At 37.9% G+C, this 23,833-nt stretch overlaps 1 protein-coding gene across 3 annotated transcripts in view; it reads right to left on the bottom strand.

The window, feature by feature from the left end:
• EXOG (exo/endonuclease G) overlaps positions 1 to 22,732 on the bottom strand; it is a 56,744-nt gene extending 34,012 nt beyond the window's left edge. For all 3 annotated transcript variants that reach the window (XM_037847478.1, XM_037847475.1, XM_037847471.1), the window contains exons 1-5: positions 22,549 to 22,732; positions 21,134 to 21,283; positions 17,724 to 17,863; positions 15,162 to 15,238; positions 13,393 to 13,507 (exon numbers count right to left, since the gene is read on the bottom strand). In XM_037847478.1, the coding sequence (XP_037703406.1) occupies positions 13,393 to 13,507; positions 15,162 to 15,238; positions 17,724 to 17,863; positions 21,134 to 21,283; positions 22,549 to 22,711 (645 nt within the window). In that variant the 5' untranslated portion in view covers positions 22,712 to 22,732. The remainder of the gene's footprint in view (positions 1 to 13,392; positions 13,508 to 15,161; positions 15,239 to 17,723; positions 17,864 to 21,133; positions 21,284 to 22,548) is intronic.
• Between the last annotated feature and the right edge of the window lie 1,101 nt (positions 22,733 to 23,833).

The raw sequence follows: 23,833 nt of genomic DNA, 5'->3' as shown, positions 1-23,833 counted from the left end.
ACTGGGTACACATAAGAGTTATGTTTACTTTGGAATTTCTACCTTGAATGCAATGTTGCCTGATACTAATATCACAATGTTTCTTTTTTAATGTTTGGATTTGCTTAGTTTACCTTTGACCAGTTTTTAAAACTTTCAATCTTTCTGAGTTGATTAGTAATTAATTAGTAATTAGTTGGCTTTTGTTTTCTAGTCCGATCTGAGATTTTTACTTTCAGTAATTAAGTACATTTACATTATTACACTTACATTTATTGTTCTAACATATAATTAATTGGTCTGCCATCTTCTTTTTGTTAACATAAAATTAACCATTTTAAAGTGAACAATTCAGTGGCATTTAGTGCACTCACAATGTTGTGTAACCACCTCTATCTAGTCTCAAAACATCTTCATAACCCCAAAAGGAAACACCATACCCATTAAGCAGTTGCTCTCCATTTCCCCCTTTATCCCAAGTCTCTGACAACTGCAATCTGCATTGTCTCTATGGATTTACCTATTCTGAATATTTCATGTAAATGGAATCATACATCATATGACCTTTTGTTCCTGGCTTCTTTCACTCAGCATGTTTCTGAAATTCATCCACACTGTAGTGTATATCAATACTTCACTCCTTTTTATTGCCTAGTAATATTCTGTTCAATGTTTATATCACAATTTGTTTATCCAGTCATCCACTGGGCTATTTCCACCTTTTGGTTATTGTGAATAGCCAAAAAGATGCTATTTTTTGGCTACTGTGAGCATGCATGCACATGTATTTGTTGGATTACCAGTTTTCAATTCTTTGGGGTATATACCAAGGAGCAGAATTGTTAGATCATACGGTAATTCTATGTTTAACTTTTCGAGGAATCATCAAACTGTTTTCCACAGTAGTTGTATCATTTTACATTCCCAAAAGCAGTGTATAAGAATTCCAATCTCTATATATCGTTGCCACCACTTGCTATTAACTGTATTTTTTATTTTAGCTATCCTAGTGGATGTGAAGTGGAATAACATTGTGGTTTTGATATGCATTTGCCTAACGACTAATGATGTTGGGCATCTTTTCACGTGCTTATTGGTCCTTTTGTATACCTTCTCTAGAGAAATGTCTATTCAAGTCCTTTGCCCATTTATTTTTAAATGTTTCCTTAGTTTTCTATCTTTTGCTAGATATAGTCTTTTCATTTATTTTTGTTTTAAGAGAAAAAGTTGATCTTCTTAGCATTTACTTTGTAATTTTATATATGCATAAACCTTCTCTATTTTTACCAGCTTATGAGATGAAACACTGTGCACTGACAGGCTCTATGAAAGACGAAGAAATAAGTGCACTTACACTGTTGCTCCTCTGGTCCACTTATCCTGTAACCCCCTGGTTGTTGCTGGTACATTCTTTGACCTTTTTTTGTCTTTGTCTATTATAAAATCATTATTATTATTATTTTTTACAATGGGTAGCTGCTTTGTTTCAAGAATATCTATCACAATCTTTCTGCAAAAGTAATTACCAGACTTAATTCTATGTTTAAATGGATTCATTGCTGACACTTCTTCCATTTTGTGAGTTCTTTTCTTGGTTCATCTTTCAGTTAGCTGAATTATATCTAAGTAACTTTTTCAGGAAGAGCATATAGGTAGTTATATTTCTGAAGTTCAGCATATTAAGAGATCATCTTTCTATTATTAACTTGATGTGTTAATGACAACCAGTCTGGGTAATAAGTAATAATAATAGTGGTGAACATTTATTGAACATCTACTATGTCCTAGGTACCAAGCGAACAATGGTCCTAAAAACCCAATGAGGTAAGTATTATTATCCAAATTTTACAGATGAAACTAAACCTAAAAGAGGTTAGATGATTTCCCAGGGCCAAATACAAATGAGTAGCAAAGATATAAGCCAGGTCTGATATGAAATCTGAGCTTTCAATGACTGTAAGCATTAAGTCAGTACTACTATTCCAAGATGAGAAGATAAACTCCAAGTGGGCACTTTAGGTTTCTCCTGTGGCCTGCTGTTAGTAGTCCTTTTGGAACTTCCTTACTTATTTCCAGTACTCTTCCTCATGCTTTAACTAGAAGAGACATGTCAAATTAACATGCTTTTGTTATTTAGTCCAAACTAGTCTGTCTCTTGCAGATATTATTTTAAATTCTTTGATGCAAGGTTGTGGACATTCCCTAGTTTTAGAAAAAGTGCAGGAGAGGCGGGGCAAGATGGCAGACTGGTGAGCTGTAAGTTTTAGTTACTCCTCCAGGAAAGTAGGTAAAAAGCCAGGAACTGCGTGGACTGGACACCACAGAGCAATCTGACTTTGGGCATACTTCATACAACACTCATGAAAATGTCGAACTGCTGAGATCAGCGAAATCTGTAAGTTTTCGCGGCCAGGGGACCCGCGCCCCTCCCTGCCAGGCTCAGTCCCGTGGGAGGAGGGGCTGCCAGCTCCGGGAAGGAGAAGGGAGAACTGCAGTGGTAGCCCTTCTCAGAAACTCATTCTACTGATTCATACTCCAACCATAGATAGACTGAGACCAGACACCAGAGAATCTGAGAGCTGCCAGCCCAGCAGAGAGGAGACAGGCATAGAAAAAAAAAATAACGCGAAAAACTCCAAAAGAAAAGCAGAGGATTTTTGGAGTTCTGGTGAACACAGAAAGGGGAAGGGCGGAGCTCAGGCCTTGAGGCGCATATGCAAATCCCGAAGAAAAGCTGATCTCTCTGCCCTGTGGACCTTTCCTTAATGGCCCTGGTTGCTTTGTCTATTAGCATTTCAATAACCCATTAGATCTCTGAGGAAGGCCCTTTTTTTTTTTTTTTTTTTTTTTTTAATCCTTTTTTCTTTTTCTGAAACAATTACTCTAAGAAGCCCAATACAGAAAGCTTCAAAGAATTGCAATTTGGGCACGTCAAGCCAAGAGCAGAACTAAGAGAGCTCTGAGACAAAAGGCAATAATCCAGTGGCTGAGAAAATAAACACCACAACTTCCCAAGAAAAGGGGGGTGTCTGCTCACAGCCACCATCCTGGTGGACAGGAAACACTCCTGCCCATCGCCAGCCCCATAGCCCAGAGCTGCCCCAGACAACCCAGTGTGACGGAAGTGCTTCAAATAACAGGCACACACCACAAAACTGGGCGTGGACATTAGCCTTCCCTGCAACCTCAGCTGATTCTCCCAGAGCTGGGAAGGTGGAGCAGTGTGAATTAACAAAGCCCCATTCAGCCATCATTTCAGCAGACTGGGAGCCTCCCTACACAGCCCTGCATCCCAGAACTGCCCTGGGGGGACGGCACTCACCTGTGACATAGCACAGTCATCCCTCAACAGAGGACCCGGGGTGCACAGCCTGGAAGAGGGGCCCACTTGCAAGTCTCAGGAGCCATACGCCAATACCAAAGACTTGTGGGTCAGTGGCAGAGACAAACTGTGGCAGGACTGAACTGAAGGATTAGACTATTGCAGCAGCTTTAAAACTCTAGGATCATCAGGGAGATTTGATTGTTAGGGCCACCCCCCCCCTCCCCGACTGCCCAGAAACAAGCCCCACATACAGGGCAGGCAACACCAACTACACACGCAAGCTTGGTACAACAATTGAGCCCCACAAGACTCACTCCCCTACTCACCAAAAAGGCTAAGCAGGGGAGAACTGGCTTGTGGAGAACAGGTGCTCGTGGACGCCACCTGCTGGTTAGTTAGAGAAAGTGTACTCCACGAAGCTGTAGATCTGATAAATTAGAGATAAGGACTTCAATAGGTCTACAAACCCTAAAAGAACCCTATCAAGTTCAGCAAATGCCACGAGGCCAAAAACAACATAAAATTATAAAGCATATGAAAAAACCAGACGATATGGATAACCCAAGCCCAAGCACCCAAATCAAAAGACCAGAAGACACACAGCACCTAGAGCAGCTACTCAAAGAACTAAAGATGAACAATGAGACCATAGTACGGGAGACAAAGGAAATCAAGAAGACCCTAGAAGAGCATAAAGAAGACATTGCAAGACTAAATAAAAAAATGGATGATCTTATGGAAATTAAAGAAACTGTTGACCAAATTAAAAAGATTCTGGACACTCATAGTACAAGACTAGAGGAAGTTGAACAACGAATCAGTGACCTGGAAGATGACAGAATGGAAAATGAAAGCATAAAAGAAAGAATGGGGAAAAAAATTGAAAAAATCGAAATGGACCTCAGGGATATGATAGATAATATGAAACGTCCAAATATAAGACTCATTGGTGTCCCAGAAGGGGAAGAAAAGGGTAAAGGTCTAGGAAGAGTATTCAAAGAAATTGTTGGGGAAAACTTCCCAAATCTTCTAAACAACATAAATACACAAATCATAAATGCTCAGCGAACCCCAAATAGAATAAATCCAAATAAACCCACTCCGAGACACATACTGATCACACTGTCAAACACAGAAGAGAAGGAGCAAGTTCTGAAAGCAGCAAGAGAAAAGCAATTCACCACATACAAAGGAAACAGCATAAGACTAAGTAGTGACTACTCAGCAGCCACCATGGAGGCAAGAAGGCAGTGGCACGATATATTTAAAATTCTGAGTGAGAAAAATTTCCAGCCAAGAATACTTTATCCAGCAAAGCTCTCCTTCAAATTTGAGGGAGAGCTTAAATTTTTCACAGACAAACAAATGCTGAGAGAATTTGCTAACAAGACACCTGCCCTACTGGAGATACTAAAGGGAGCCCTACAGACAGAGAAACAAAGACAGGACAGAGAGACTTGGAGAAAGGTTTAGTACTAAAGAGATTCGGTATGGGTACAATAAAGGATATTAATAGAGAGAGGGGAAAAATATGGCAAACATAAACCAAAAGATAAGATGGCCGATTCAAGAAATGCCTTCACGGTTTTAACGTTGAATGTAAATGGATTAAACTCCCCAATTAAAAGATATAGATTCGCAGAATGGATCAAAAAAAATGAACCATCAATATGTTGCATACAAGAGACTCATCTTAGACACAGGGACACAAAGAAACTGAAAGTGAAAGGATGGAAAAAAATATTTCATGCAAGCTACAGCCAAAAGAAAGCAGGTGTAGCAATATTAATCTCAGATAAAATAGACTTCAAATGCAGGGATGTTTTGAGAGACAAAAGAGGCCACTACATACTAATAAAAGGGGCAATTCAGCAAGAAGAAATAACAATTGTAAATGTCAATGCACCCAATCAAGGTGCCACAAAATACATGAGAGAAACACTGGCAAAACTAAAGGAAGCAATTGATGTTTCCACAATAATTGTGGGAGACTTCAACACATCACTCTCTCCTATAGATAGATCAACCAGACAGAAGACCAATAAGGAAATTGAAAACCTAAACAATCTGATAAATGAATTAGATTTAACAGACATATACAGGACATTACATCCCAAATCACCAGGATACACATACTTTTCTAGTGCTCATGGAACTTTCCCCAGAATAGATCATATGCTGGGACATAAAACAAGCCTCAATAAATTTAAAAAGATTGAAATTATTCAAAGCACATTCTCTGACCACAATGGAATACAATTAGAAGTCAATAACCATCAGAGACTTAGAAAATTCACAAATACCTGGAGGTTAAACAACACACTCCTAAACAATCAGTGGGTTAAAGAAGAAATAGTAAGAGAAATTGCTAAATATATAGAGACGAATGAAAATGAGAACACAACATACCAAAACCTATGGGATGCAGCAAAAGCAGTGCTGAGGGGGAAATTTATAGCACTAAACGCATATATTAAAAAGGAAGAAAGAGCCAAAATCAAAGAACTAATGGATCAACTGAAGAAGCTAGAAAATGAACAGCAAACCAATCCTAAACCAAGTACAAGAAAAGAAATAACAAGGATTAAAGCAGAAATAAATGACATAGAGAACAAAAAAACAATAGAGAGGATAAATATCACCAAAAGTTGGTTCTTTGAGAAGATCAACAAGATTGACAAGCCCCTAGCTAGACGGACAAAATCAAAAAGAGAGAAGACCCATATAAACAAAATAATGAATGAAAAAGGTGACATAACTGCAGATCCTGAAGAAATTAAAAAAATTATAAGAGGATATTATGAACAACTGTATGGCAACAAACTGGATAATGTAGAAGAAATGGACAATTTCCTGGAAACATATGAACAACCTAGACTGACCAGAGAAGAAATAGAAGACCTCAACCAACCCACCACAAGCAAAGAGATCCAATCAGTCATCAAAAAGCTTCCCACAAATAAATGCCCAGGGCCAGATGGCTTCACAGGGGAATTCTACCAAACTTTCCAGAAAGAACTGACACCAATCTTACTCAAACTCTTTCAAAACATTGAAGAAAAGGGAACACTACCTAACTCATTTTATGAAGCTAACATCAATCTAATACCAAAACCAGGCAAAGATGCTACAAAAAAGGAAAACTACCGACCAATCTCCCTAATGAATATAGATGCAAAAATCCTCAACAAAATACTTGCAAATCCAATCCAAAGACACATTAAAAAAATCATACACCATGACCAAGTGGGGTTCATTCCAGGCATGCAAGGATGGTCCAACATAAGAAAAACAATCACTGTATTACAACACATTAAAAACTCGAAAGGGAAAAATCAATTGATCATCTCAATAGATGCTGAAAAAGCAGTTGACAAAATCCAACATCCCTTTTTGATAAAAACACTTCAAAAGGTAGGAATTGAAGGAAACTTCCTCAACATGATAAAGAGCATATATGAAAAACCCACAGCCAGCATAGTACTCAATGGTGAGAGACTGAAAGCCTTCCCTCTAAGATCAGGAACAAGACAAGGATGCCCGCTGTCACCACTGTCATTCAACATTGTGCTGGAAGTGCTAGCCAGGGCAACCCGGCAAGACAAAGAAATAAAAGGCATCCAAATTGGAAAAGAAGTAAAACTGTCATTGTTTGCAGATGATATGATCTTATATCTAGAAAACCCTGAGAAATCAACGATACACCTACTAGAGCTAATAAACAAATTTAGCAAAGTAGCGGGATACAAGATTAATGCACATAAGTCAGTAATGTTTCTATATGCTAGAAATGAACAAACTGAAGAGACACTCAAGAAAAAGATACCATTTTCAATAGCAACTAAAAAAATCAAGTACCTAGGAATAAACTTAACCAAAGATGTAAAAGACCTATACAAAGAAAACTACATAACTCTACTAAAAGAAATAGAAGGGGACCTTAAAAGATGGAAAAATATTCCATGTTCATGGATAGGAAGGCTAAATGTCATTAAGATGTCAATTCTACCCAAACTCATCTACAGATTCAATGCAATCCCAATCAAAATTCCAACAACCTACTTTGCAGACTTGGAAAAGCTAGTTATCAAATTTATTTGGAAAGGGAAGATGCCTCGAATTGCTAAAGACACTCTAAAAAAGAAAAACGAAGTGGGAGGACTTACACTCCCTGACTTTGAAGCTTATTATAAAGCCACAGTTGCCAAAACAGCATGGTACTGGCACAAAGATAGACATATAGATCAATGGAATCGAATTGAGAATTCAGAGATAGACCCTCAGATCTATGGCCAACTGATCTTTGATAAGGCCCCCAAAGTCACCGAACTGAGCCATAATGGTCTTTTCAACAAATGGGGCTGGGAGAGTTGGATATCCATATCCAAAAGAATGAAAGAGGACCCCTACCTCACCCCCTACACAAAAATTAACTCAAAATGGACCAAAGATCTCAATATAAAAGAAAGTACCATAAAACTCCTAGAAGATAATGTAGGAAAACATCTTCAAGACCTTGTATTAGGCGGCCACTTCCTAGACTTTACACCCAAAGCACAAGCAACAAAAGAGAAAATAGATAAATGGGAACTCCTCAAGCTTAGAAGTTTCTGCACCTCAAAGGAATTTCTCAAAAAGGTAAAGAGGCAGCCAACTCAATGGGAAAAAATTTTTGGAAACCATGTATCTGACAAAAGACTGATATCTTGCATATACAAAGAAATCCTACAACTCAATGACAATAGTACAGACGGCCCAATTATAAAATGGGCAAAAGATATGAAAAGACAGTTCTCTGAAGAGGAAATACAAATGGCCAAGAAACACATGAAAAAATGTTCAGCTTCACTAGCTATTAGAGAGATGCAAATTAAGACCACAATGAGATACCATCTAACACCGGTTAGAATGGCTGCCATTAAACAAACAGGAAACTACAAATGCTGGAGGGGATGTGGAGAAATTGGAACTCTTATTCATTGTTGGTGGGACTGTATAATGGTTCAGCCACTCTGGAAGTCAGTCTGGCAGTTCCTTAGAAAACTAGATATAGAGCTACCATTCGATCCAGCGATTGCACTTCTCGGTATATACCCAGAAGATCGGAAAGCAGTGACACGAACAGATATCTGCACGCCAATGTTCATAGCAGCATTATTCACAATTGCCAAGAGATGGAAACAACCCAAATGTCCTTTAACAGATGAGTGGATAAATAAAATGTGGTATATACACACGATGGAATACTACGCGGCAGTAAGAAGGAACGATCTGGTGAAACATATGACAACATGGATGAACCTTGACGACATAATGCTGAGCGAAATAAGCCAGGCACAAAAAGAGAAATATTATATGCTACCACTAATGTGAACTTTGAAAAATGTAAAACAAATGGTTTATAATGTAGAATGTAGTGGAACTAGCAGTAGAGAGCAATTAAGGAAGAGGCAACAATAATCCAAGAAGAACAGATAAGCTATTTAACGTTCTGGGGATGCCCAGAAATGACTATGGTCTGTTAATTTCTGATGGATATAGTAGGAACAAGTTCACAGAAATGTTGCTATATTATGTAACTTTCTTGGGGTAAAGTAGGAACATGCTGGAAGTTAAGCAGTTATCTTAGGTTAGTTGTCTTTTTCTTACCCCCTTGTTATGGTCTCTTTGAAATGTTCTTTTATTGTATGTTTGTTTTCTTTTTAACTTTTTTTTTCATACAGTTGATTTAAAAAAGAAGGGAAAGTTAAAAAAAAAAAAAAAAAGAAAGAAAAACAAGGAAAAAAAAAAAAAGATGTAGTGCCCCCTTGAGGAGCCTGTGGAGAATGCAGGGGTATTCGCCTACCCCACCTCCATGGTTGCTAACATCACCACAGACATAGGGGACTGGTGGTTTGATGGGTTGAGCCCTCTACCATAAGTTTTACCCTTGGGAAGACGGTTGCTGCAAAGGAGAGGCTAGGCCTCCCTATATTTGTGCCTAAGAGTCTCCTCCTGAATGCCTCTTTGTTGCTCAGATGTGGCCCTCTCTCTCTGGCTAAGCCAACTTGAAAGGAGAAATCACTGCCCTCCCTCCTACGTGGGATCAGACACCCAGGGGAGTGAATCTCCCTGGCAACGTGGAATATGACTCCCGGGGAGGAATGTAGACCCGGCATCGTGGGACGGAGAACATCTTCTTGACCAAAAGGGGGATGTGAAAGGAAATGAAATAAGCTTCAGTGGCAGAGAGATTCCAAAACGAGCCGAGAGATCACTCCGGTGGGCACTCTTACGCACACTTTAGACAACCCTTTTTAGGTTCTAAAGAATTGGGGTAGCTGGTGGTGGATACCTGGAACTATCAAACTACAACCCAGAACCCATGAATCTCGAAGACAGTTGTATAAAAATGTAGCTTATGAGGGGTGACAATGGGAATGGGAAAGCCATAAGGACCAAACTCCACTTTGTCTAGTTTATGGATGGATGTGTAGAAAAGTAGGGGAAGGAAACAAACAGACAAAGGTACCCAGTGTTCTTTTTTACTTCAATTGCTCTTTTTCACTCTAATTATTATTCTTGTTATTTTTGTGTGTGTGCTAATGAAGGTGTCAGGGATTGATTTAGGTGATGAATGTACAACTATGTAATGGTACTGTAAACAATCGAAAGTACGATTTGTTTTGTATGACTGCGTGGTATGTGAATATATCTCAATAAAATGATGATTAAAAAAAAAAAACCTAAAAAAAAAAAATCTTCATGAGTGTCCATCAATAAATGAGTGGATAAACAAAATATGGCATATACACACAATGGAATATTATGCAGCAGTAAGAAGGAAAGAGGTCCTGAAGCATGTGACATCATGAATGAACCTTGAGGACGTAATGCTGAGTGAAATGTCAGACACAAAAGGAAAGATATTGTATGATTTCACTAATATGAATTAACTAGAATATGTAAACCCAGAGTCTTAAAATATAGATTATAGGGTACCTAGAAATATACAGAACCTAAAGAAGGGGAGCAGTTACCTAAAATGTACAGAATTAATGAGGTTGAACTTAAATGTTTGGGAATAGATAGAGGTGATGGTAGCTCATTTTTGGAATTATAAGTAATAGTGCTGTGTTGTAGGTGAATTTGGTTGAAAGGGGTTGTTTCGAGCCATGTAAGTCACTGATTAACACTACAAATACAAATATAAATAAGTTCTTGCATGAACTACTACAAATGTACCACACTTGTACAAAGAGTTAATAATATAGGGGTATATGGGGAAAAATTACTATTGCAAACTACAGACTATAGTTAACAGTAATACCTTAATATTCTTTCATCAACAGTAACAGGTGTACCACACCAATACTAGGGATCAATAATGGAGGGAGGGGATAAGGGATATGGGGTGTTTGGGGTTTTCTTTTTTGTGTATCGGATATTTTTCTTTTTGGAATGTAAATGGTCTAAAATTGAGTGTGATGATGATGATGACACAATGAACTGATGCCATGAAACACTGTATCTATACTTTGGATGGAATATATGGTACATGAATATATCTCAATAAAATCTGCTGATTAAAAAAAAAGAAAAGAAAAAGTGCAATTTCCTTTTCTCTTCTTTGGGTATGAATTATTTTTGATGTTTTTGAGGGAGAGGAAAAGTTAAAATGTATACTTTCTCTGTTATGCTTCTGGACTCCAGACAGACTGAAGGCGAACAGAACTGGAGGCAGAGAAAGTCACTGGAGCTTCAGCAAAGTCCGAATAAAGAGCTGTTAAGAAAGAGCATTGATGAAAGATGTTGACTCAAAGAAATTAAGGATTAGAGATTAGGATGTGAAATATATGAAAGAAGGGAGAAAGTAATCAAGAATGTGGTTTTAAGCATGACATATATAACTCTATACACCATCCTCCCCCATGACAGGAACCAGCCCTGGATTCAGCCATTTCTGCAAGAAATGCTGGTTCCTTTCAGCAAGGGATGGCTTTTCAGGAAACCACGATCTGGGTTCAAGGTCTATTCACTGCTAATGGTGTATCACTGCTTCTAGGCCCTTTTAGCAGAAAGAGCTAGGGGATATATAAGATTTTTCTAAGTTATAATTTTGAAAATTATATCCAATTTAAGAAAAACAATACATTTTCTACTTGTCCAATACATACTTAACAAAAACATCTACACAAGAAAATTAGTGAAATGCTCTTAATTACTGGTTTATTTTTCCTTGTAAACTTTGTATAAACTTTTCTTCTACTATAACAATAAGCTAGTCATATAAATCTTTCAATTTTATCACTTGAGGTTGAGAAGTCAAAGCTAGGAAGACCTCTTTTTTAGTGGTAAAAGTAAAGAGGATTTAACAAAACTTGAGAAAAATCAGTATTTTAAAAATAATAGAGAATTCAGAGAGCTTTAAGCCATTTTTCCTCTAATATTAAAAACATACTAAAATTAAATTATCAAATTGATCAAGAGGAAGTTAACCTGCTTAAAATACTTCTGGTGTACACCGAGGGTATGGGAATTCTTGAAAACAACTATTCTACCATTTCCACCCAACATATAAAGGTAGCTGGATCAATAATTTCATCTGAGAAACAGGTGAAAGAGGGCTATTCATAGATACCTATGTGAATGCCTTGGATGTTTACAGATGACTATATCTGAGCAAGACAATCTGAAGGTAAGTCAAATGGGATGAAATATACACTAAAGGTTTTTTTGGTTTTCTTAAATTTGTTCCTCAAGCTACCCAACTTTATCACACAGTCTTAAGTAATCACTTAACCTAACCAGCATTTATTAAATATTTACTTTATTCCAAGAACTAAGCATGGTGCTCCTTCAATCTCTCTCTTTTTAATTATTCTATCATCTCTTCCTCCTCACTCTACTTCATTCCCTATCCTATGCAGACATCAGAGTATTCAGCTACCTTCTTGGTAGATTCCTCAGTCTTCTCTTCCCACTTGCCCTTTAAGTATACTTCTCTGTAACCTGCCAATCTGGAAGACTGGCCTAAAAATTCTCCAGCAACATTAGATGTCTGAAGCTCTTGCACCATTAATTAATTATATGCTGTTATATCTTTAATCTCTTTCCCTCAGTCTATAAAAGTGTTAAGGTATCTCACATGCAAAAAAGTAACTTCATCTTCTAAAAAAATCCAAGCTTCTCAAAGAAAAGATTTTCCTGCCATTTACTCAACTCAGTGCAGTCTGGTTGTTACCCTGGACTTTTCACTGCCATCCCAACTGCCTGAGTTCAGCCCCTTTTCTGTTCTCACATGGACTAGTGCAGCCATGTTTTCAATTTACCTCCTTGCATCTAATCTCTCCTTCAAGCCCCTTCCTCATCTATCTCTATTATACACTGCCACCAGAATAATCTTTCTAAATTCCAAAACAGACCACATTTCTCCCATATGCAAAACAAATCTGACTTCTTAGTGCCTAAAAATTAAAAATCCAACTCTTCAACATGAAATATAAAGCCCTATATTATCTGGCCCCTATACTGCCCATAATATTTTTTGTACCATAAGCTCCACGCTTTATGAATGAAACATAAATTGCAGAACCGTCTGTTGATCACAAATGTCCTGTCTCATGCTGATCCATCTTCTGGAATTCCATGTTCCCCTACTGCTTCAGTGTACCTTTATTCATCTGTCAAAATCTATCTCAAAAATCTCTCTCTGTGAACAGTTGATTGTACACCATGGATGACTGTATGGTATGTGAACATATCTCAATAAAACTGAATTTTTTAAAAAATATCTTCTTCTGTTAAGCCTTCTTGAGCTAATAAAGTTGGTCAGTCTTCCTGAGCCACCACTTCATCTATGCATCTATTAGAACATATTCCACTTCAATGTAATTAATTACTAACGTGTGTCTCCCCTTCTAAACTGTGAGCTTCTTGAAGTCAATGGTTCCTTTTTAGCTATCACCATATCCCCTGTGCCTAGCACCCCTGATAGATGGATATTCAATAAACACTACTGAATGAATAAAATAAAAAGTAGAATAGAATGGGAAAGATTACAATCAGACACAAATAACGTCAACCTGAGTGTTAAAATATGTCCCCACCTGATAACTAACTGTTTTCTTTCCATCATCTCCAGTCTGAGGTAAGGTCAAAGGTCCAGATACTATCCAAACATCTTCAAACCTCTCTGTCAGTTCTCGACAGTACATTTCTATTCTGAAAAACAAAGCAAAAATATGTATGATATCCTCAGACAAATGTAAAAAGGAGCAAACCCTATCAGGCCCCTAGAAAGATACAAAGATTACTTCATCAGAGAAATTAACTTAAATATAAGAATACAGCACAAAAAATTATAAGCATGTAATCAATGGTTTCCCCAAAATTTGTTTATTACACAAAAAAGTTTTTAAATCACAAACATTAACACATCAACTATCTACGTTTTTCTGTTGGTACATTCAGTAGATACATTTTAGAACAGTAACTTTGTTTTCTGTATTTTCCCTTAACTGAGACATTTTTCTATGCCATAGCTCTCAAACTTTTTTTCAAGAATTATGCATCATTTCAACAAGTTGGCAAAGCTTATCTATGTAACCATCATTCCTATTGTGGGACAACTGGGATTATCCTAACAATTTATAAAATGCAACACTGTATTAATTCCTTAAGATAAATTCTAAAGACCAGAATTACTGAATAAATATTTCAATGATGCTTGATCACATGTAAAACTTATATGTTCAAGAGAGTTGTACAAATTTACTGTATAAGCGTCAAAATAGGATATAGCAGTTTCACAACCTTTAGGATACTGGCATTTATCATTTTAAAAAGGTTTTTTCTACTTTACTAGATAAAAATGGCAAGCAGTTTTAATATGCACTTTTTTATATCGCAGTTAGAAAGGATTTATGAGATATTACAAAGTATGTCATCATTCCTGTTTCCTTATTTAAAAAATTGAATCAAGTTATACTTCTCATGTCCAATTATAAGGCAAATTTCCTCCCCTCTGGAAACAGAAGTAGAGGAAAATATCCTGAACTCTGGACATACTCAAAAAGATGTTACTACCTCAGTTACTAACAGGACTATTTTGAGTTTCTTCCAGACCTTCAACTTCTGACTAGTGATAAACATGATCAAAACGGCTGATGATGTAAGGTGTGACCCACCTCATTCAGGATGGGTCTTCATCCTATTACAGGAGTCCTTAATAAAGGGAATGAATACAGAGAGAGAAAAAAGAGAAAGCCACGGAAAAAAGAAGTTGAAAGCAATGAAACCAAGAAGAGAAGGGCGAGCCCAGCAGATGTCACATGTGTCTTGCCATGTGGCAGAGGAGCCAAGGATCACTGACAGCCAGTGACTGGGAAGAAAGCATGGCCTTGATGATGCCTTAATTTGGACATTTCTTGGCCTCAAAACTGTGAGCAAATAAATTCCCATTGCTCAAGCCACACCATTTCATGGTATCTGCTTTAAGCAGCAGAGGAAACTATAACAGATGACTTCGTGGATTTTGTATCCTTCTATTGATTAATTTTTAATTTTTGTATTATAATAGAAGATAAAGTGGAGAAATCAGTGCTATTGTAGTAATTTGAATATGGGGAATAAAGCTGGCCACATATTTAAATATTTTTTTTTAAAATGGCTGACTATGTTTGAAGTTTGTATTCCCATAAAAAACTGTAGTCCAGGAATGGTGCAAAGAAAATTGTTGAGAGTGCTTACCTTCAGTAGTGTTACCTTTTGAATAAGAAAAGAAACAGTTCATAGACACACTAATACATTCTCCTGTCACATCATTCATCTTAAAACCATACTTAAAAATCACATTTAAAAAACTCTCACCCCTCACCTGTTCCAATATCCAGAATTATTATCAAAATTCTGAGGCACAATATTAGAAAGATAAAATGTTTCAGCCATGGCTTTCTGGGAAAAGAAATGAAAATAGTAACTTTCACTGAAATGCCTTCGCCTTTGAGAGATATTTTATGAAGCAGACACAGAAAACCAGTTCCTTGTTATTCATACATTAGCTGTAGGAAATTATAGTGACATTTGTTTAGTTAAATGAAAGCCATAGCTATTCTAGGACACAAAGCACGATAATGATTATTTAAAATAAGGGTAACAAATTAAGTAGTTTGACATGCTAACTTTTTTATAATACTTAAAATCCAAACCTCTGTGTAGACTATCAGAACTAGAAGTTTCTGAAAGAAAGTTAAAGAGTAAATTCTGATTTTAAGCCTCCAGCAAAGAAGTTCTCAATAAAGGTCAACTTTCAGGAATTTTATTTCAGTAGTATAGTACAAACATATTTGTTTCAAAAGTGGCAGAGAAGAATTTCTTGTCCTGTATTTCTGGCTACTAGCATTCACCTCACACTTCTGACCCATAAGCACAAGGCTTTCTCTCATTACATTCCCTTTCATTAATCCATACCACTGCCAATGTACCAACTACTTTCTCTTCAAGCAGTGGTTCTCAATCTTGGACACACATAGGAAAAACCTAGGCAGTTTTAAAAATATTGATGCCTGGTTGGTGCTACTCCAGTTTCTGATTTAACTGGTCTTAGGTGCAGGCTTGGGTATCAGGCATTTTGAAAACTTTCCAGGTGATTATAATGGCTATCCAAGGTTGAGAAGTACTATCTTTATGACAATAATCACCAACAGTTTATGTAAAAAATGCTTTATTGTGCTTTTCTCACAGCCCATGAAAAAGGAAAGACTTAAACAGGATTATACTGTATGATCCCACTCCCTGATCATAGCTAACTAGACAAAAGGTAGGCACATGATCCATCAGGAACCCACCCACAGAGAGGAATGAACTAGAAACTCGGGAATTAGAACTTTGAGATGCAGAAACTGTGATCAGCTGATTGCAGGTAATAGAGCTTCAGAGCCCAGATGGCCAGTCATGTTTGGTCATGTGCAAGAGGAAGAAACCAATCAGCCAAAAGAAGCAAACAAATTAAAAAGAAAGAGTTGCAGAAACAGACTATACATTACAGTAACAATAAACACCTCTAGTACCCAAGATTATGGTTTATAAATACCATTCCCACTAAAAAGGAGCAACTCCTTAAAGAAATGGATAATTGCAGAGGTAAGGACAGTAAGGTAAGCCTAGAGAACCTGGGGGGAGAGAGGCCCAAGACCACAAGAGATTGTTTAACAAAGACCGAAAGGAATGTGTCAAAAGGACACAGAAGCTGGCTTAAAGGCACTGGCAAAAGCTGGAATACCTTAAGCACAAAAAAGGAATACTGGCAGTAAATTACAACACACTGAATAAAAAAAATCCATGTGTCCAAGATTATGCATAAAAAGAATGGTGGGGGGTGGTGAGAGAAGGGAAAGCTCTTTTCCACAGAATGCCAGCTAAATACAGAAGGAATGGCAGAATTAGAAAAGTTCAACATTTTGCAATTATCAACATAATACATGAGATAAGAAGCATTAATGCACACCCAAAGCACTGAGTTTTGCAATAATAGTATACTTACTCAGTCTCGAAGCTTAATTCATAAATTACTTATTTTTTACCAGTGAAAAAGGTAGCTTTACAATGGAGATCTGATGGACGCCACCTAACCAAATGATCACGCAACATTACTGATAATGGAAAAACTGACATATGAGCCACCTGAGAGGATGCAATGGGTAGAACACCACCTATCCAGCAGTGTTACCAAAAACGATTAACCATCTAAAAAGAGGAAACAAACAAGTCCAGCTTATGGGATAGTCTATAAAATAACTGGCCTAAACACTTCAAAAACATCAATGTCATGGAAGATATCTTCCCTTAAGGTAGACAAATTATTCTACACTAAAGGAGACTACAGAAACATGGCAACTAAATGTAACATGTGCTTCATGATTGAATACTGGATTTTAAAAAAAGTTGTAAAGGACACAGTTGGGAGAATTTGGGAAATGTGAATATAAACGGTACACATACCTGGGTGATAATGAAAAGCTTGTCATGTAAACAAATATCCTCATGATTAGATGATATATGCTCCTAAGCAATCTATTTAGGAATGAAGTATTATGTCTGCAACTTACTTTCAAATGGTTAAAAAAAAAAGCATGCATACATAAAGTAAATATATCAAAATGCATTTGCCGTACTGCTTTTTCAACTTTTCCGTGGGTCTGAGACTTTCGAAATTAAAAAAGTGAGCAGCTTCAGCACCCACTGGCTTTCTAGTTCCCTTTAACATGGTATCTAGTTTTTCTCATTCAGTCTGTTTAAAAAATGTCTCAGCATCTAATTAAAAAAAATTAAAATCAGAAAGAATGAGCAACAGAGTATGGAAATTTTTCCAGTTTCAAAGTCCCATGAATATATAGCACCACCCTCAATCCTCCCAACTCCTCCCACAAAAATTGCCTACAGTTGAAAATTTGTTATTTCCTGCAGGAGCCATATGTCCTCGTGACCACCCACTTCCAACATAGTCCTCATTGAAGGCACTGAAGGTTGGAGGGATGTTGGGATCAGGCTTGAATTTACAATGTCTTCTGTCTGCATCACCTGAAGAACACAAAACGGTTAAATTATCAGTTGGCAAATATCCCTCAACATTTTCTATGCAAGACAAACTGGTTGCTGCTAGCTGTTCTCTCTCTAAGCAGCTAGTACTCAGAGGTTGTACACATGTCTCAAGTTCCTGGGGCAGTTCAGATACTTCATCTGAATTTAGAAAGGACTAGCCTAGGAAAGATTGTTTTTCACACAGTGTAGCGGTCTCACACAATTTTAATCACAGCCTTTCAAGTTAAAGGGAAAATGCCCTGGATGGTATTTAAGTAAAAACAACGATCAATCAAACAGCTGAGCTCTATAAAAAAAAAAAACTTGGCTGCTAAGAAACTCTTGCTTTTTAAAAAGACCCCCATGTACTGTATTTTGTACAATTGTATTTTGACAAGTTTATAGGTACTGAAACTGTGTGTGTGTGTGTGTGTGTGTGTGTGTATATATATATACACACACACACACAATTTGTTCTAGGCAGGCACAGCCTGGTAGGGAAGAAAGCATGTCTTTGATATCCTGCTCACTGCCTCTTAAGCCATTACAAAACAGACATTTAAGTTATGAGTTCAATCCAGAAATTCCTAAAACAGAAAATATGAGTATCACATGGGAAAGAAGAGATCTCAATTTTTACTTATTTTCTAATAATACCTCCAGAATGGTTTGTCAGCAGACATCAGCAAATCCTAACACCACATTTTCCAGTCATTGGGGCAGACCTTATTAAGCTACAGATATTATAAGGACAAATGGAACATACTCAGACTACTACTCAAAGAAGTGTAAAATAGAGATCAATGAAATAACTGATTCCAATGTCATTTAATTTAGCAAGAAAAATATAACACCATCAGAGCCCAAGGTTCAGAGTAAAGTATCTAATATCTAGCTTTTTAGAATCATTTCATTAAAACAAAAAGTGGTAATACACAAGAATTACCATTAGTAAACATCTAAGTGTCATTACCATTGTAATTGCTTCCTTGTCTGTCTGGTTATCTTTGCCTGGTGCTCAATGCCCTTGAAAAATCATGTGTAGGAATTTCCAAAAGCCTGAGATGAAGACGGCTTCCTTAAGAAAAATGTGAATTCGCTATCAGGTGTCTGGAGGCATGACCAGAGGAGAAAATTAAACCAAGTTCGGGGTTTAAGGTTCCCTGATCTATCCAGGCCACTTGAATTTGAGCTACAGACCTGCATGATAGCCAATCTGTGGCTTCTGCTTCACTGGAATGGGCATTTTTTTTTCCTTTTTGACCCTTTCTGCTCAGTGCTAAGGCAACATTTCTCATAGTCCCTTATGATAGGCAGGCAGATTAGTTGTAGTCCACCCTTCCTATAAGACAATCTACCTAGGGTGAGTTCAAGTCTTGCCTTCAGTCAGCATCCTGATAAGGCTGCAGAACCAAAGACAAACGTGGCTTTTGTTTGCCAGAACTGCCCTTAACTCTCCAGATTCTGGCTTTTCCCCAAATATTGGCTTGGCAATTCTCCACAAACCTTTCAACTCTTCATTTTTTTAAAGTGATTTAAAAGATATATACATATATATATATATACACACACTTTAGCCAGCATTTCTTATTTTTAGCAGAACTGGTCTGAATAATTTAGTCTGTCATTACTAAAAAACAGTTCTTTTACATTAAAATGAAGAAGACCACAGGTATACTGCTTCCTGTTTTAAATAGCCTTAATTGGCTTTATTTTAACATCCTCAGAATTACACAGCTCATAGGATTTACCCTATGAAACTTACTGCTTTTCTTATATGCCTCTGAAAATGGCAACTTAAATAGCAGGATAAAATTAGTAAAGCTGAAATTCTTTATATCTTGGAAATGTTTCTGCATTTAAAAGAAATTCATTAGGCTTGAAACTAAGTCAAATGAGTTTCTCCTTGATGCAAATTTATAATCAACTTAAGTGCTGTGATAAAAGTTTTTACCCTGTATCAGTTTCCTTTCAGTAGCAAGCATATTCCAAGCCTACTGCTATTCTGCTGGTTGCTGTGCACTCTAGGAAGGCAAACACTCATTTTAACATCAGCATTTTAATATACATACATACGTAGGATATTGTAAAGCAAAGGAGAAATAATTGTGGACAATATAGCAAATTAAAAGAAAAATGACAAAATGGGAAAAACAAGGACAAAAGGTAAATATCCTTAGTCTATTAAAAAAAGCTCCTGCAAATCTATTCAAAAAAGAATACACCAACTGAAAATGGGTAAAGAATAATTCATGAAATGTTAATCAATAAACACTTATAAAATTAGTTATTAAATTGGTAAAGCTCAGTAAGGTTCACTATGGGCAAAGGTTGGAGAGACAGGACAAACAATGATGGCATGAGTGAAAACTGGAAATAATCTATCCAGAAACCAATTTGACATTAGATATCAAGATCTGGTAATCTTAATTACAAAAATCTACCAAGACATAAGCACAGATGAACAAATTTACGTACCTGCCCACCTCTCCAGCCTCAAATTTCAAAACTACATTCTCCCCTGCTCATCAAGCTCCAGCCAATATGACCTTCTTTTAGTTCCCTAAAGGAACAAAACTCTTCTCCACAATGGGGCCTTCAAAGATGCAACTATTCTTCCTTTCTGCCTAGAATGCTCTTCTCCATAACCACTGTCTACTCACCACCTCTGCCTCGCTACCTAACCACCACCCTTGAGGCCACTTTCTCAGAGAAACCTCAGTAATCAAAATCAGGTTGTCCTGTTATAACCACTCATCACATTCTTTACTGTTCTTTCTTCGTACTTATTCCAATCTGCAATCACTTTTCCTTCAGAATAGTTATTATCAATTATAATTATATATTCATGATCATTTGTTTGATAGGTCAATCCCCCCAAAGTGCCATGGGAATAGAGACTATATCTATTTTGGTCACTGATCTAAACCCAAAGTTTAGCACAGTGCCAGTCATACAATAAGCACTTGATAAACATTTCTTAAGATAAAAAATGAATGGTGCTCACTGCAGCAATATTTATGACAGAGTTTTCCAATTGGTGTGCCAAGATATGGATCCTCTCAAGAAGAGACAGCTGGGAAGGGCCAGAGGCCCCTGACTGACAGGAGGGGTCCATTTACCCAATGAGCCACACAAATTATCATCATTTTCTACATGTGCCATGATATGATAGAAGTTGAGAACATTATCAGTAATTCTCCTTGTTCTAAACTGTGAAAAAATTTTTTATCAATGCCTTTACTTCTACTTTTTTTCCCAATCACCTACCCATTATCTTGCTTTTGGATATATGTTCAAGAACCCACGTAGGCACCCGCTTTGCCTGATCATAAGACAGAGCATGATTAGTGTAACACCTAGTTGCTGTTCCAGTTAAAGGGAATCCATATTGTTCCAAGAGAGCCTTTTCTGCAGATCCTAAAAAAAAAAAAAGGGAGAACAAAAACTAGTTAATGACTCTTATTAGGAATGAAGTAAGTATTAAGGAAAAGAAGAGGAGTGAGATTTACAAAGGACTGGTTCAAAAGTCTTACCAAAAAGATGTCATTTTTGCAATTACTTATAAGGCAAAAAAAAAAAAAAAAAAAATTGACAATAGGCAAAGTAATAGTTTTGCTTGCAATCAGTTGTATAGTTACATGAAGATAAACTGCAGCTATCTCGTTAGCTTTCAAATAAAGATCTGATCTTACTAGTCTTTCATATCAAATTTCCAAACCTCTGCCCACATGAGAAACTGGATATACAAAAGCAGCAATCATTACTAGCAATTAGTTGCTGCTATGATCTAATGGGAAAGAGCCTATCTACTCATTAAAGTTTAAGAGTGAGCATGGAGACAAAAGCACACAGCCTTAAAGTTTTCATTTTTTAAGACCAACATTCCTTGACACTCTTCCTCAATGTTCTGGTACTGAAGCACTGAGATGTGTGCTGCCACAAGATAGGAGTAAAACGGGTATTCTTTTTCCTGCTGAGAGAAACCAACCACAGACTTAACAGTGAATCGATTTCAAGATAATCCTCTCTTGATTTCTTCTCCAATCTTCAACCCCCCAGAGTAGTTCTCTTGCTAAATTAAATGCCACGTATCAAACAGAGCAGGTTAAATGCAGCATGCTGGAACAAGTGTAAGAAATGAGCCTGTGTTCATTTTCTTTGTCAAATACAAGGTACCCCTGATAACCTGAAGATTTATACCCCTTGGAGAAAGGTTAGCAGTTATTCATTTGAATGATGGAAAAATGAGGACAATTAACCAATCTGCTAAACCTGTGTGTTAATTTATTCATTCGTCAATATTTACTGTATGCAAATACGTACTGGGTGCTGTGCTGGGTGCTGGGTAAATAGCGGAGAACAAAACTCAGTCCCAACTCTTATGGGGATGACAATCTAGTAAAGAACAGCTATTAAAACATACATAACGTGAAAAATACTTCGGGGCGGGGAGAGCAATCTGTACGAAAACTGAAGATACGCGGAGTACATGGAGGGGCAGGCCTGACGGGAGGGTAGGGGCGGAGGACCAGCAGAGAGAAGGGAAAAGCCGGAAATCGCGGGTCGGGTTCGAGTCCAGGCCAATAGAGAGAGCCCGGCCCTGAGGATCCCTATTCACGCCCGAGGCCGTAGCCGGGCCCGAAACCTAGCCTAGAGGAAGGAGAGCGGGCCCACAGCCTTACCGTCCGGCTCCCTCACCGCCAATGCCGCCTTAGCGCTCTGACTCCGGAAGAACTGCAGAGCCGTGAGTCCAGCCCCTGTGGCGCCCACTACGGCTCCGGCCACGAAGCCACCCAAAAAATGTGGGGACTTTCGAAGGCGGGAAGCAAAATTCTTGGCAGCCATCTTCACTGAACCACCGTTCTTTAGCCACGGCGCATGCGCGCACGGGGCTGCTGCTTGAAAGCCAACCCAACCGCAGGACAAAGACGCATGCGCAACCTGGAATTGCAGGTTGCTGGTAGGACACCCGAGCTTCCCAGGAGACGCCTGAGGCGCCGAGCGCAGACGCACGACCTCCCTGCAGAGGGAGTCGCGCGCCCCCTAGTGACAAACCTGGAGACCGAGTCATACTCCACACCCCCTTCTTCCCCCTCTCATTTGAGGGAGTCATGGCTGGGAACATGACATCCCGAGGGCTCAGTAGTGTACATATACAGTCCTGGGAAGAGAATACCTTTATTCCCATTTGATGGGTGTGGAAGCTACTTGCGCATAGTTACACTATGCCGAGATCCTAACTTGGGTCAATTCCAAAACCTTTGCTGCACTGGCTGTCGTCATGATACCTGGCTTTGAAGTCATAACTGTTTACAAATCCTAACTTCTGAAAATAGCTTTGCACCTGTTAAGACGTTTCTTGGCAAGATAGTACTCCATGGACTCTGACTCAGACTGTAGTGGTTCTGGTCCCCCCTCCACCACTTTTCACCTTGGGTGTTATTTCACCTATCTAGGCTTGTTTCCTTTCTTTTAAATGGGAATACTACTACTTAAATATAGGATTCTGGAGATTAAAGATGACATGTGTGAAGCATTTAGGGAGGTGCCCGGGGCATGTCGTTAAGTGCTCTGTAAATGATAGCAATTTTCATTGAATCAGCCTCACTTGCTTTGACAGAATGTAAGATCCAGATTATTGAATGCCTGCTAACAAAGGAAGGACATATGTATTTCATGCATTCCCACTCACAAATAAATGGATCCTTTCATTTTTGCAGCACAATCTCCAGCACTCCATGCAGATTTGGGTTTTTGCAGAATCTTGGTTTCCCAATTCTTAGATCACTATTGGGAATCCCTTTCATCTAACTGGAATGATTCATTCCATAGGAGGCCATCTCTAAAACCAAATAAAGTGTAGACCTTGTTTTAGTAGCCTCTTGGCTCCATGCCCCCTCCTAGGAATGCCTCTTGTGAAATCATTTTATATATTCCCCTGGGTCTCTGGCCCTGATTGGTTAAGGT

The sequence above is a fragment of the Choloepus didactylus genome, chromosome 1, assembly GCF_015220235.1.
Source record: "Choloepus didactylus isolate mChoDid1 chromosome 1, mChoDid1.pri, whole genome shotgun sequence".
In the NCBI taxonomy this organism is placed as follows: domain Eukaryota; kingdom Metazoa; phylum Chordata; class Mammalia; order Pilosa; family Megalonychidae; genus Choloepus; species Choloepus didactylus.
The sequence above is the reverse complement of the archived record's forward strand: the minus strand, read 5'-3'. Positions and strand labels throughout refer to the sequence as shown.